Genomic DNA, 16,379 nt, shown 5'->3' on the forward strand with positions numbered 1-16,379 from the left:
GCTGAGTGTTGTTCCGACCACCTGCATTGCTGCTATGAGGGGACAGTGTGTGACTTAGTCCACTCCAAGTGCCTCAATAAAACAGTCTCTCTGCCGTGGGTCAGAAGAGTCCCCGCACAACACATCATCAGCCCTCTGGTAAAGGGAATGCAACATTATTCTCTGTATCTCTGTGTATTATAAACTATAGTGTCTGTTTTGTTTAATATAGATTATATTTCTTAATTATTATTTTTAAGCCTTTTCAACAATGTTATTTAACTAGTTGCGTGAATGGGACATATGTGTCAACCCAACCCTCGTTGGTATGCATTGCCTGTCACTCCATTTAGATGGTGGAGGGAGTGAGGGCAGTAATTTGTCCCGACGGCGAGTCGGAGTGTCCGGACGACACCACCTGCTGTCAACTCCCAGAAGGCTCCTGGGGCTGCTGTCCGCTGGCCAAGGTACGTTACACACTTGTCCCTTATTCCTTATCTGGAAGTCCTTTGAGTGCAATTTTGACAGTCTTAAATTGCAGAGATGTCTGTAGGTGATGTGAATAATACAGTAGAGGTTTGCATATTTTAGCGCTGTCAAAATGAGGATCTTTGCGTTTAACTGTTGCCTCGGGTCCATTGCCTATGGTTGTACAATGTTCACCCGGAACCACCACTGTAATGTGTTGCAAAGATCTTTCAGATGATTCTGCAACTGTCGACAATGCACACTAAAATACGCCAGCGACCCTTTTGAGAGAATTGATTCAAGTCCCTCTCGTCTTCTTGAGCGTCATAAATAACATGTTAAGTTTCAATGCCCCCTTATGCTTTGCTTCAGCTATTAATAGAACGTACATTTGCGTAGAAAGTGACCTGACCTGACTACGAGGCAACAGATTAAACATAGTTAATGAAGTGAGTCACCGTGGCTGCTGGAGGGGTTTTTCACTAAGTGGAATCAAGGGGTTAATGAGTTGGCTACATTCAGTTAATATAGAATAGGTTTGACTTTTTCTACAGTACTTGCAAAAGTGGGCTCTCTTTGTGTAGTACTCGCTCTGTCTCAGAATTGTTATTGTAAATATGTGATTGTAATGCTTAACACTTCAGGGGGCAAAATGTTACTTATTGTATTACGGTATTAATCATTTGAAACGGCTTACCCTGTTCCAGGTGGCAAATGTAGTTGATTTGGGTATGCATATACAGTGTTGTGGCAAATATCAGAAAGAGCTGTTCATTTACTTTATTACAAGCTGCAGCAAGGGAGACTCACTCCAGACACATCTAAAGTAGGACTGCGTAAACCTTTGTTCATGCTCTACAGTTATAGGGAGTGTCTATTTCTTGCAGAAACTGTTTGTGTTCCCACAGCACCTGTTCTCAGTCAAACACACAATATTCTGGGCTTTCTGCCAATTACCCTCCCTACATCATGTTTTCGCCTGGTTCCTCTGGTAGTTCTGCAAAGCTGGTTACCCTCAAGTTACCGATCATAAGCATTTTACTATTCAGCAAAAGTTCATTTATTGTTCAGATTAAGAATTAACATGAATATATGATTTACCATAAGCATAGAGTAAATATTCCGCAATTTTTTGGGACATTTGTATTTGAAGGCGTTGGAATAAGTCACCATGTAATTTGTAACACGATACTTCAGAAAAGGGTACTTTGTATTTTTTTAAGTACTCTTTAAGTTTTATAACAATTCACAATTTTGTGGTCCCATATCACCCACATTTTCTGCATTGGTATCAGAAAGAGGGGTGAAAGTAAGCCGGTACTGTCCGGTACGTAATAGTGGTGGTACGTCGTACCGGTTTATTTTATTTATGTTACTAGGCAAGCCCATTAAGAACAAATTCTTACTTATAATGACTGCCTACCAAAATACCTCCTATGGGGGCTGGGATACAAAATAAATAATAATAATATATGACAAAACACGCATCACGACAAGAGACACCACAACACTACATAGAGCGAGACCTAAGACGACAACACAGCATGGCAGAAACACGTGACACCACCGCATGGCAGCAACACAACATGGCAGCAACACAACATGGCAGCAGCGCAAAACATGGAACAAACATTATGGGGCACAGACAACTGCACAAAGGGCAAGAGACAACAATACATCATGCATCACGCAGCAAGTGTCCATGATTGAGTCTTTGAATGAAGAGAACTGTCCAATTTGAGGGTTTTTTTGCAGCTCGTTCCAGTCGCTAGCTGCAGCGAACTGAAAAGCGGAGACTTTGGGGACCTTTAACAGAATGTGACTGGCAGAATGGGTGTTGTATGCGGAGGATGAGGGCTGCAGTAGGTATATCAGATAAGGGGGAGTGAGGCCTAAGAGGGTTTTATAAATAAGCATCAACCAGTGGGTCTTGCTACAGGTATACAGAGATTACCAGTTTACAGTTAAATTACATCTCCGTAATCTAGCATGGGTAGGATGGTCATCTGAATCAGGGTTGGTTTGGCAGCTGAGGTGAAAGAGGAACAATTACTATAGAAGAAACCAAGTCTAGATTTCACCTTAGCCTGCAGGTTTGATATGTGCTGAGAGAAGGACAGTACTGTCTAGCCATACTCCCAAGTACTTGTGTGAGGTGACTTCCCATTGATGGGAAATGATGTAAATATATCACTAGCCACTTTAAACAATGCTACCTTATATAATGTTACTTACCCTACATTATTCATCTCATATGCATACGTATATACTGTACTCTATATCATCAACTGCATCCTTATGTAATACATGTATCACTAGCCACTTTAACTATGCCACTTTGTTTACATACTCACCTCATGTATATACTGTACTCGATACCATCTACTGTATCCTGCCTATGCTGCTCTGTACCATCACTCATTCATATATCCTTATGTACATATTCTTTATCCCCTTACACTGTGTATAAGACAGTAGTTTTGGAATTGTTAGTTAGATGTTGGTTATTACTGCATTGTCGGAACTAGAAGCACAAGCATTTCGCTACACTCGCATTAACATCTGCTAACCATGTGTATGTGACAAATAAAATTTGATTTGATTTACCTCAAGCTCTAAACCCTCAGAGATAGCAATTAGTGTTTAACACACAATCCGGGGAGGGGGCAGCTGATTAGAAGACTGTATCATCTGCGTATAAATGGATGAAAGCTTCCTAATACCTGAGCTATGTTGATGTAAATTGAGAAGAGTGTACACTGCACTCTGACTCTTTGAGTGGTAGTTAGTAAACCAAGCCAAAGACCCCCACAGAGACACCAATACTCTTTAGCGTGCCCACAAGAATGAAATGGTCTACCCTATCAAAAGCTTTGGCCAAGTCAATAAAAATAACAGCACAACATTGCTTAGAATCAAGGTTGCAGTGACACATCCAAAACGTGAGCGGAAACCAGATTGCATACCAGAGAGAATACTATAGACGTCAAGAAAGCCAGGCAGTTGATTACTGACAAGTTTGTCCAACACACTTGATAAACAGGGCAAAATAGAAATTGGCTTATAACAGTTAGGATCAGCTTGATCTTCCCCTTTTAAATAAAGGACGAGCCGTGGCTGCCTTCCAAGCAATGGAAACCTCCCCAGAGAGGAGATATGCTTGGTGAGGATAGGGTCAGCAACCTTAAAGAAGAAAGGATCTAAACCATCTGACCCAGATGTTTTTTGGGGGGGTTCAAGTTTAAAGAGCTCCTTTAGCGACTCAGTGACTACCTGCAAGGAGGAACTTTGTAGCTGGGCAGGGGGAAAAGAGGGAGGAGCATCGGGGCTAGTCGAATTAGAAGGGGTGGGAGATGAGTAAATGTTGGACAATGAGGCATGAATAGTCGAATAGGACTGGTGATTTTTAGAGTTCATTCATGTGCTCCTTGTAACAACCACATCATCAACGTTATGTTGAGCCTATGACGACAATTAAACAAAGATGCCAAGAACTGTACTCTATTTATCATTACCGCATGTCACCTGCATGAACCATTTCCAAATGGACTTGAAAAACGTGTGAAATACGATCCATAATGCGGTGTGTTTCGACAATAATAAGGCAGAGGTGAGTGACAGAGGCGTGCGCGGACAGTGGGCGCATCAATTCAGGTTTCAAATGTAGGCCAAATGAATGGCAGTCACACCTTCTTGGTGTCTTGTTAGACGTCTCTTTTCATTCGTCAAATGTCGGGTGCACTGTATGGATTCAATAATTATTTTAGAGTGTGCGAACATGCGCAGGTAGCCAGGCTTACAGGAGGAGCCTGCTGAAGTGATTGTTTGACAATCAGATGACAACATAGCCAGTTATAATGTTATTGCAACATTAAAAGGTAATAAACAACAAATTTTTACTGTTTGGCGCACAGAGATCCTATTAAATGAAGAGGGAAATGTGTAAATCTATGTTTAGTACTGCAGGGTGCACACACAGGGGGGTACCATACTGGGAATCAATTAATACTTCCACCCCTGATCTTAGAAGTCTTATGGCACTATTATGTGAAGACATGAGAGGTGTTGGTGAAAGACCATGAAAAGAAAGTTGAAGCACAAGGATGCGCTTCCAGAGCGAGGATATTTCAGTGAATTTGTTCCAAAAGGGGGAAGTGAACTCGGGAAGTGAGTCCTATACCTCAACTTTCTTTCACGCACATTTTTGCGCCTCCATCGCACCTCTGATTTACGTAATGGTAACACAGGATCTCATTTCTAATACCAATTCTGCCCCAAACATTTTTTTGGGGTGGGTAATTGCTGGCCACAAAGCTCTGAAGACTTTATTTTGTAATAAGATGCATTAAAATGTATCTTTGCCATCTCTGCATAATACACACCAAACTAATGGCAGAGTTGGATTTGCTCTTTAATAACCCTATTCTGAAGCATTCTAAACTTTTGTTTTCTGTTCTCTCTCTCTCAAGGCAGTGTGCTGTGAGGACAAGATGCACTGCTGTCCAGAGGGCACCAAGTGTGACCTAGCCCACTCCAAGTGTGTGTCTCCCACCCTGGAGACATTTGTCATGAGGGAAAAGGGGCCTGCAATGAAGAAGCAGACGGGTACTGAAGGAACAGACAGAAATAAACAACAAGATCATTGTGAAGTTGTTGTTGATTTATGTTCCAGGCTTGTCTCCATTAGGGCAAACAATGGGAATAAAAAATATTTAAATTCTACAAATGAAAAAAAACTTTTCAGTCTGTTGCCTTTGTTTTGGTGCCTAATGAACTCCGTTCTCTTTGGGCCTAATCCATTTTAATATTAATTTTCCCCATGTGTCTCTGTTCCTGGTGGTTGGACAAGCAGTGACCTGCCCAGGTGGTACGAGCAGATGCCCAAATGGAACCACCTGTTGCCTGCTGACCAGTGGCGACTATGGCTGCTGCCCCTACCTGGAGGTGAGTGGAACTGGAGCAGTACAGAGGACCCTGGGTCACATAATCTCAAGCATTTTGTTCCTACACAACAAATTGCACAATATGTGTTGCACACAGTCTGTGTAAGATACATGTGACAGACAGTTCTTAGTCTGAGTTTCAACATGAGGAAAGGGTAGCTAAAGAGAGATGGGGACATGCAGAGGTTGAGCATTTCAAAACTGATGAACTACATGTTTAATCAATGTGTATTCTGTACAGGCTGTGTGCTGTACCGACAAACTCCACTGTTGCCCTGGCAATACAACCTGTGACCTGGAGCATGATATGTGCACTTCCCCCAACACACAGACCCCACTGGCTAAGAAGACCCCTGCCATCTCCAACGATGGTGAGGCACCAACTGTTAACGCAAAATGACGCGACTAGGTTCCAGTTGAACAACGTTTACGTCACTATTTCCACAGTACATAGTTGCCATTGCACTCAGGGCAGGTCCATATACAGTGAGACTACTGCGCATGGGTATTAATAACAGAGTAATGGCACCGTAATAACAGAAATATAGGGATACTTAAAACATTAACATAATCTCCCAACTTTTCTACGGAATCACTGTGTCACCCCCCCCTCGGGACGGTTGAGCTAACGTGCACTAATGTGATTAGCATGACATTGTAAGTAACAAGAACATTTCCCAGGACATAGACATGTCTTATATGGACAGAAAGCTTAAATTCCTGTTAATTTAACTGCACTGTCCAATTTACAGTAGCTATTACAGTGAAAAAATAACATGCTATTGTTTGAAGAGTGCACAATGGCCGATTTAATTAGGGCCGATTTCAAGTTTTCATAATAATCGGTAATCGGTATTTTTGGTAACTGATTTTTTTAATAAAAAAAAATATATATTTTTTACACCTTTTATTTAACTAGGCAAGTCAGTTAAGTACACATTCTTATTTTCATTGACGGCCTAGGAATGGTGGGTTAACTGCCTTGTTCTGGGGCAGAACGACAGATTTTTACCTTGTCAGCTCGGAGATTCGTTTTTGCAAGCTTCTGGTTACTAGTCCAACGCTCTAACCACCTGCCTTACATTGCACTCCACGAGGAGCCTGTGTGGCAGGCTGACTACTTGTTACGCGAGAGCAGCAAGAAGCCAAGGTAAGTTGCTAGCTAGCATTAAACTTATCTTATAAAAAACAATCAATCTTAACATAATCACTAGTTAACTACACATGGTTGATATTACTAGTGTATCTAGCGTGTCCTGCGTTGCATATAATTGATGCGGTGCCTGTTAATTTCTCATTGAATCACAGCCTACTTCGACAAACAGGTGACGATTTAACAAGCGCATTTGCGAAAAAAGCACTGCACCAATGTACCTAACCATAAACATCAATGCCTTTCTCAGGTATATATTTTTAAACCTGCATATTTAGTTAATATTGCCTGCTAACATGAATTTCTTATAACTAGGGAAATTGTGTCATTTCTCTTGCAAAACCGTGCAAGCAGTCAGGGTATATGCAGCAGTTTGGGCCGCCTGGCTCATTGTGAACTCTGAAGTCAATTTAATCCTAACAAAGGCCGTAGTTAATTTGCCAGAATTGTACATAATTATGACATAACATTAAAGGTTGTACAATGTAACAGCAATATTTAGACTTAAGGATGCCATCCCTTAGATAAAATACGGAACGGTTCCGTATTTCACTGAAAGGATAAATGTTTTGTTTTTGAAATGATCGTTACCGGATTCGACCATTTTAATGACCAAAGGCTCGTATTTCTGTGTGTTATTATGTTATAATTAAGTCTATTATTTGATAGAGCAGTCTGACTGAGCGATGGTAGGCACCAGCAGGCTCGTAAGCATTCATTCAAACAGCACTTTTGTGCGCTTCAAGCATTGAGCTGTTTATGACTTCAAGCCTATCAACTCCCGAGATTAGGCTGGTGTAACTGATGTGAAATGGCTAGCTAGTTAGCGGGGTGCGCGCTAATAGCGTTTCAAACGTCACTCGCTCTGAGACTTGGAGTAGTTGTTCCGCTGCTTCGAGGGTGGCTGTTGTCGATGTGTTCCTGGTTCAAGCCCAGGTAGGGGCGAGGAGAGGGACGGAATGCTATACTGTTACACTGGCAATACTAAAGTGCAATAGTCAAAGGTATATGAAATACAAATCGTATAGAGCGAAATAGTCCAATAATAACTACAACCTAAGACTTCTTACCTGGGAATATTGAAGACTCATGTTAAAATGAACCACCAGCTTTCATATGTTCTCATGTTCTGAGCATGGAACTTAACCGTTAGCTTTTTTACATGGCACATATTACACTTTTACTTTCTTCTCCAACACTTTGTTTTTGCATAATTTAAACCAAATTGAACATGTTTGATTATTTATTTTAGGCCAAATTGATTTTATTGATATATTATATTAAGTTAAAATAAGTGTTCATTCAGTATTGTTGTAATTGTCATTATTACAAATAAATAAAATAAAAAATCTGCCGATTTAATCTGCTTTTTTGGTCCTCCAATAATCGGTATTGGTATAGGCGTTGAAAAATCAGTCGACCTCTAATACAAGCAGTGTGTGAGTTTGAAGTTTGGGAAGATAATTTTCACCATAAAAAAATGCACCTTTATAATAAAAGCATTACATGCATAATTGCTTTTGCAGTCAATTATGTCCCCCCCCCCCCCCCCCCCCCCGCACTTATAGCCTCCTACCAAGTGTGCATTGCTGCGTTTATAATGTGAAGAAATAGCCTAATAGTTTATCAACATTTTAGGCTAAACGTTCTGATCTATTGCGTCAGCCACATTGCGTAAAAAAGTTTTTGGGATGCTAGTGGTTGTATTAAGTTGGGAACTATCGCACAACTGTCCCAGACTATGTTTGGAATATTTATTTATTGAATAGAATAGGTGAACTTGGATAGTAGATTGATATAAGTAGATTGCTTTTGTTGTTCGTTAGGCCTACACATTTTGTTGGCTGACGACATGTAAATGTGGACAGTTCTTCCAATATCTTCAATATGCACCTCGGAGTTGGACAAGGACGCGCATAGTTGAGTCCCCAACGTGTCTCTTGATTTGTAGCTTGTGAGAAAGACCCGATCACGTGCTGGAGAGCCATGTGAGTGAGGTGATTCCGAGCCCAATGGCCACTGGCAGCAAAAGGCATGGCTTTTTTTAGGGTGCATTACAGCCACACAAAGGGGATGCCGCCATGAATGCTGTAGTGTGTACAGCCTGCGCAAAAAAAATAAGCAGCGCTCATGCCTTTTTAAAGCTACCTTTTTCAAATCATCGTTAGTCGCATCATGCATCAGTGGCTTGTATGCTGTGTGTGGAAGCCAGGAGATGCTAAATGTGTTGACGTTTATTAACGGTCAATTACCATGAGACACAGTTATTGGCTTGACAGTCACCGGATGACAATTTTGACCAACATTTGTGTGAGAAGGTTAACCATTTTGTATTATTCAAGCTGCAACTTTCCATTACGGTGTGCCTTTAGGAGCACAATACCAGATGCTCCCTTTTTAGTCAGACAGTCAGCAAGCTGTTCCTTTTGTAGCCGACCACAGAATCTGCTGGATTCTCTACTTCAATACGATTGTTAATGCTACTAATCTCGAGACGAAAGTCTTTTCTCTGTGACAGACTCGGTTGACTTCACAGCATCAACTAAGGAGTAGTTGTCAGTGACACAAACTACAGGTAGAATGTGCTGTTTTGTCTCACCAGTGGTAAGCTCTGAGAACAGAGTTGCCAGAAACATGGCATTGTCAATTACATCCGCAAAAGCAAGGGTTTCTTCAGCAAGTTTGCTTCAGACAATCCTTCGGATCCTTTTTGACTGCCAATAGAAAGGTGAGAATCTTCCTCCTTCACCCATTAACATGATTAGATGTCCACCTTGTGTGCCACCATCTGTAAGGTTCCCTAGCGAAGCATCACAGAAGACAACTCATTTCAGAGTCATGTTTTGGAACATGCTGAAACTTTAGTCACTTGTTGTGATATCAGTTTACAAACTACTTTGTTTGCCTCATGAATGATTTGTACAGTGGCGTGTTTTGTGTTGGATGCCAAGTTGTAGCCATCAAACATTTTTAAATCAGATCTACTTTGTTGCATCAGTATTTTTCCATCAACAATAATAAACTCAATGCCAACATAACAAAAACTATCATGCTCCTCACGGCCGACCTGAAAAACAACTTTGAGGTGTGGATTCACAGTTGTAGCAAAGGTCTGTGAGCCACCCCATGTGAAGTCATCAACATGACAGGCAAGTACTCCAGTCATGTAAGTCTTGATCAAGCCAATAGAAGACTGCAGGATCCACTTGTGACATTTTTCCACCTGTAGTCAGCACTGTTGGCTTGACTTTGTTGTACCAGTAGAGTGATGCACCTGCCAGGTCATACACACACACTTTTTTTTAGTTTGTGTTCCTTCAATCTTAGCTTCAGGCGGAGGTCAGATCTGAATATCCCTTAACCAGCTATGTTCCCTGCAAAAAATTCAGCTATGTTCCCTGCTGTCAGCAGCAATCTGAGTGACTCTGTGGTGCATGTCGGTGAGTCTTTTGGGAGTTGTTTAGCAGCCAGCTCCTCAACCTCTAGATGTGCTTTTGGCACTATTTCAAGTTAAGGATTCTTTAAGAGTACACACCCGCTTTGCTGAGACACATTTTTGGCCAATGTCTCAAATCAAACTATTTGTCACATACGCCGAATACAACAAGTGTAGACCTTACCATGAAATGCTTACTTACAAGCCCTTAACCAACAGTGCAGTTCAAGAAAGAGTTAAATAAATATTTACCAAATAAACTCAAGTAAAAAGTAACACAATAACGAGGTTGTATACAGGGGGTACTGAGTCCGTGTGCGAGGGTACGGGTTAGAGGTAATTTGTACATGTAGGTAGGGGTGAAGTGACTATGCATAGATAACAAACCGCGAGTAGCATTAGTGTACAAAACAAATGGAGGGGGGGTCAATGTAATCGTCCGGTGGCCATGTGATTTAGTTGTTCAGCAGTCTTATGGCTTAGGGGTAGAAGCTGTTAAGGAGCCTTTTGGTCCTAGACTTGGCGCTCCGGTACCACTTGCCGTGCGGTAGCAGAGAAAACAGTCTTACTTGGGTGACTGGAGTCTGATCATTTTATGGGCTTTCCTCTGACACCTCCTATTATATAGGTCCTGGATGGCAGGAAGCTTGGCCTTAGTGATGTACTGGTCCGTAGCACTACCTTCTGTAGCGAGTTATGGCCAGATGCCGAGTAGTTGCCATAGCAGGCGATGATGCAACCGGTAAGGATGCTCTTGATGGTGCAGCTGTATAACTTTTTGAGGATATGTTGACCCATGCCACATCTTTTCAGTCTCCTGAGGGGGAAAAGGTTTTGTCGTTCCCTCTTCACAACTGTCTTGGTGTGTTTGGACCATGATAGATCGTTGGTGATGTGGACATCAAGGACCTTGAAAATCTCGACCCGCTTCACTACAGCCCCGTTGATGTTAATGGGGGCTTGTTTGGCCCACTTTCTTGTTGTCCACGATCAGCTCCTTTGTCTTGCTCACATTGAGGGAGAGGTTGTTGTCCTGGCACTACACTGCCATTTCTCTGACCTCCTCCCTATAGGCTGTCTCATCATTGTCGGTGATCAGGCCTACCACTGTTGTGTCGTCAGCAAACTTAATGATGGTGTTGGAGTTGTTTGGCCACGCAGACGTAGGTGAACAGGGAGTACAGGAGGGGACTAAGTATACACCCCTGAGGGGCCCCAGTGTTGAGGATCAGTGTGGCAGACGTGTTGTTGCCTACCCTTACCACCTGGGGGTGGCCCGTCAGGAAGTCCATGATCCAGTTGCAGAGGGAGGTGTTTAGTCCCAGGGTCCTTAGCTTAGTGATGAGCTTTGTGGGCACTATAGTGTTGAACGCTGAGCTGTAGTCAATGAACAGCATTTTCACATAGGTGTTCCTTTTGTCCAGGTGGGAAAGGGCAGTGTGGAGTGTGATTACGTCATCTGTGGATCTGTTGGGGCGGTATGCGAATTGGAGTGGGTCTAGGTAATCCGGGAGGATGCTGTTGATGTGAGCCATGACCAGCCTTTCAAAGCACTTCATGGCTACTGACGTGAGTGCTATGGGGCGATAATTTAGGCAGGTTACCTTCGCTTTCTTGGGCACAGGGACTAGGGTGGTCTGCTTGAAACATGTAGGTATTACAGACTCCGTCAGGTAGAGGTTGAAAATGTCAGTGAAGACACTTGCCAGTTGGTCCGTGTATGCTTTGAGTACACGTCCTGGTAATCCATCTGGCACCGCGGCTTTGTGAATGTTGACCTGTTTTGCTCACATTGGCTACCGAGAGCATTATCACATAGTCATCCAGAACAGCTAGTGTTCTCGTGCATGCTTCAGTTTTGCTTGCCTCGATGAGAGCATAAAAGGTATTTAGCTCGTCTGTTAGGCTTGCGTCGCTGGGCAGCTCGCGTCTGGGTTTCCCTTTGTAGTCCGTAACAGTTTTCAAGCCTTGCCACATCCGACGAGCATCAGAGCCGGTGTAGTAGTATTCAATCTTAATCCTGTATTGACGCTTTGCTTGTAACTTCTTGATGCACCCATCCCGTTACCAGGATCATTTTCGTCAACATCCACTCAATTGCAGAGCGCCAAATTCAAATTAAATTACAAAAAATATTTAATTTTCATGAAATCAGAAGTGCAATATAGCAAAACACAGTTTAGCTTGTTGTTAATCCACCTGGCGTGTCAGATTTCAAAAAAGCTTTTCGACGAAAGCATACCAAGCGTTTATGTAAGGACATCTCTCTCAGTAGACAAAACAGTCAGAAATGCAATAGAATGAATCGCTTACCTTTGATGATCTCCGGATGTTTGCACTCACGAGACTCCCAGTTACACAATAAATGTTCCTTTTGTTCCATAAAGATTATTTTTATATCCAAAATACCTCCATTTGGTTGGCGCGTTATGTTCGGAAATCCACAGGCTCGAGCGGTCAAGACCGGGCAGACAAATTCCAAATGGTATCCGTAAAGTTCGTAGAAACATGTCAAACGTATTTTATAATCAATTCTCAGTTTGTTTTTGCAATATATAATCGATAATATTTTAACTGGGACTGTAGCTTCTTCAATTGGAGCATCCAATGACGCGATGTGATCTTTCTCGCTCATTTTTCAAAATAAAAGCCTGAAACTATGTCTGAAGACTGTTCACACCATGGGGAAGCCATAGGAAAAGGAATCTGGTTGATATGCCTTTTAAATGGAGCGAAGGCAGGCTATGGAACAGAGAGCTTTCAGGAAAAACAACTTCCGGGTTGGATTTTCCTCAGGGGTTCGCTTGCAATATCAGTTCTGTTAAACTCACAGACAATATTTTGACCGTTTTGGAAACTTTAGAGTTTTATCTCCTAATCTGACAATTATATGCATATTCTGGGCCTGAGAAATAGGCATTTTCATTTGGGTATGTTTTTCATCCAAATATCAAAATACTGCCCCCTACACTCAACAGGTTAATGGTTCGTCTGAGTGCATAGCATGATTTTTTTTTTTTATAGGTGTCCGGATTTGTGTCCCGCTCTTTGAAAGTGGCAGCTCTAGCCTTTAGCTCGATGCGGATGTTGCCTGTAATCCATGGCTTCTGGTTGGGATATGTACGTACGGCCACTGTGGAGACGATGTCGTCGATGCACTTAGTCATTGGCTTCATCAATAAGGTGGTATACTCCAATGCCATTGGATGAATCCCGGAAAATATTCCAGTCTGTGCTAGCAATACAGTACTGTAGCGTAGCATCCGCGCCATATGACCTCTTCCGTATTGAGCAAGTCACTGGTACTTCCTGCTTTAGTTTTTGCTTGTAAGCAGGAATCAGGAGGATGGAATATTGGTCAGTTTTACCAAATGGAGGGCAAGGGATAGCTTTGAATGCATCTCTGTGGGTGGAGTAAAGCTGGTCTAGAGTTTTTATTTATTTTTTTATTTTTTTCCCCCCTCTCCTCTGGTTACACATGTGACATGCTGGTAAAAATTAGGTAAAACTGATTTGTTTGCCTGCATTAAAGTCCCCAGCCACTAGAAGCGCTGCTTCTGGATGAGCATTTTCTTCTTTGCTTTTATGGCCTTTATAGAGTTGGTTGAGTGCGGTCTTAGTGCCAGCATCAGTCTGTGGTGGTAAATAGACGGCTATGAATATTACAGATGAGCACTCTCTTGGTAGATAGTGTGGTCTACAGCTTATCATAAGATACTCTACCTCAGTCGAGCAATACCTCAAGACTTCTTTAATATTAGACATCGGGCACCAGCTGTTATTGACAAAAAGACACACCCCCACCCCTCGTCTTACCAGGCGTAGCTTCTCTGTAGCATCACTGTTCTGCCAGTGCATTGAAACTCCCTCCAGATTCAGAGTACTACAGGTTGTACCAGTTCTGGTGTTTTCCTTTGGCTTTTCCTGCTTGTCCAATGACGGTTGCTTTGTGTGGAATACCACTTTCTCTGGCCATTTCAGAATGGAATAACCATGTTGCCTTAACACATGTGGCTGTTGAACATTTTCCTAATTCTGAACCCTCAACAGTATTACCTTTGTCATAGTTGAAGGTCTGTGCTCCATTTCCTGTGTCAGTTTGTGTCCATATCATTGGATGCGATATCAGGTAGGTTTGTGTCTTTTTTTAATGTCCTCATTTTCAGTAGGAGGCTGATTCTCAGCAACAGCCCCTCCATCTTGTTGACCATTTTTACTTTCTGCAGTCTTGAGTGATGCACCCGGACAATGGTGCCTCCGTGTCTCACAAATATCACCACACCATCTTGGCCAATGACTACTCCCGGTCCTTTCCACTCATGACAGTCAACTCGTTTGTAGTACACTTTGTTTCCAGTGTCCTACTTCTCATCGGTTGGTCGAAGCTGTTTACGCAGAGCTTTGCGAATTCTCTCTGAACACTCTGCTTTAGTGAACGCGTTTCTCGTTGCATGTGGTACTGAAAGGTGCTGTCCCACCCATGCACTTTCAACACGATATCTGTGAGTGTTTTGATTGTCTTTCCAGAAGTCCATTGATCCATAGACTGTATGCAGCAGTTGTCTTTACTTCCATGTTGAATTTCTCAGCCATTTCTCTTAGTTCCTTATTATTGAATTCTCCTCCATTGTCACTGTACAATTTATGGGAAGGGCCAGGCACACTTATCCAGGAATGAATGAAATGCTGGATGATTTCATTGGGTTTCTTTGTATTCACAATGCTTCCAACGCTGAACCGTGTGAAGTGGTCGACAATGTGAAGGTGCCACACACTTGGTCCAAGCTCATATAGATCTACAGCCACCGTTTCATTGTATTTGGAAGCCAGTGGCAAACTAACAGTTTAGGTTTGCTGTATATTTCTGACATGTCTCACAACTTAACTATCTGCCGTAGAATGTAAATACACTCATTATTCCCAGAACTGCTGAGTCATTTCTGAAGTCTCAACTGTAGCATGTCAAAACAGTTTTGAAGTTTTAATACTTTGTTTTTCCAGTGTGTTCATGTTCTCTGGGACTGTCAATCTCCATGTGCTCTGTGTCTGTCAATCTCATTTTTACATGGACTCTGTGTGATGTCTTAGGCTACTATTGTGTAAACATTTTAGACAGAGGTAGTAAGTTCAAGCGTCACTGGTTGTTTAAACATCACTTCATTGTCATTTTTTTATGTCTAGTGCAGCCCCTGCCTTCTTGAGGGAAGCTTTGCTGAATAAATGAAATCAATTCAAAGTTTGTCACGTGCGCCGAATGCAACCGGTGTAGACCTTACAGTGAAATGCTTACTTACAGGCTCTAACCAACAGTGCAAAAAAAGTTATTATATGAACAATAGGTAAGTAAAGAGGTAAAAAAGACAGTGAAAAATAACAGTAACAAGGTTATATACAGGCACCGGTTAGTCGGGCTGATTGAGGTAGTATGTCGATATGGTTAAAGTGACTATGCATATATGATAAACAGAGTAGCAGTAGCGTAAAAGAGGGGTTGGTGGGTGACCGAGAACACAATGCAGATAGCCCGGTTAGCCAATGTGTGGGGGCATTGGTTGGCGGGCCAATTGAGGTAGTATGTACATGAATGTATAGTAAAGGCACTATGCATATACGATAAATAGAGAGTAGCTTCAGTGTAAAAGAGGGGTTGGGGGGGCACACAATGCAAATAGTCCGGGTAGCCATTTGATTACCTCTTCAGGAGTGTCTTATGGCTTGGGGGTAAAAACTGTTGAGAAGCCTTTTTGTACCGCTTGCCATGCGGTAGTAGAGAGAACAGTCTATGACTGGGGTGGCTGGGGTCTTTGACCATTTTTAGGGCCTTTCTCTGACACCGTCTGGTGTAGAGGTACTGGATGGCAGGGAGCTTATCCCCAGTGATGTGCTGGGCCGTACGCACTACCCTCTGTAGTGCCTTGCGGTCACAGGCCGAGCAATTGCCATACCAGGCAGTGATGCAATAGTAAGGGGATATCTGCAGGGACCACCTATGTTTCAATGTGACTCTTGGTCAGACCCATTTTTGCTGGTATCTTGACTCTGTTGGTAGAATGGACGATTCTCCCATATCCACATTTGAACGCTCTGTTGCTTTGTGTGTCAATCATATTTTGTACTCCTTTCATATTTAGTTATTTGACATAGCTAGCAAGGCATTTTGCACCACACACTGTGCTTGTATATGCAGTATCAATCACAGCAGATCCTAAGGATTCAACTATGAAGAGCTCTGTATTAGAAGCAGATTTGTTTGAAAACAGTGTAATGTTACACTGCTCTCTGTTTACATTTTCCTCTGTTAGTTTAACTTCATTTTTATGAGGACAGTCTTTAACCCAATGGTAAGTGCTTTGACAAATAGAAAATGTTGAGGTCCTTCCATGTCTGTCCAGTGGATTTG

General features: G+C 42.3%; 1 protein-coding gene across 2 annotated transcripts in view; it reads left to right on the plus strand.

The window, feature by feature from the left end:
• The window catches only part of LOC110499061 (progranulin), a 31,800-nt gene that overhangs the window by 3,360 nt on the left and 12,061 nt on the right, over positions 1-16,379 (plus strand). The window contains exons 4-8 of one of the 2 annotated variants that reach the window (XM_021575935.2): positions 1-138; positions 333-446; positions 4,917-5,052; positions 5,297-5,391; positions 5,632-5,761. In XM_021575935.2, coding sequence (XP_021431610.2) covers positions 1-138; positions 333-446; positions 4,917-5,052; positions 5,297-5,391; positions 5,632-5,761 — 613 coding nt within the window. The remainder of the gene's footprint in view (positions 139-332; positions 447-4,916; positions 5,053-5,296; positions 5,392-5,631; positions 5,762-16,379) is intronic. The other variant, XM_021575936.2, reaches the window with a different exon arrangement.

The sequence above is a fragment of the Oncorhynchus mykiss genome, chromosome 20, assembly GCF_013265735.2.
Source record: "Oncorhynchus mykiss isolate Arlee chromosome 20, USDA_OmykA_1.1, whole genome shotgun sequence".
NCBI lineage: Eukaryota > Metazoa > Chordata > Actinopteri > Salmoniformes > Salmonidae > Oncorhynchus > Oncorhynchus mykiss.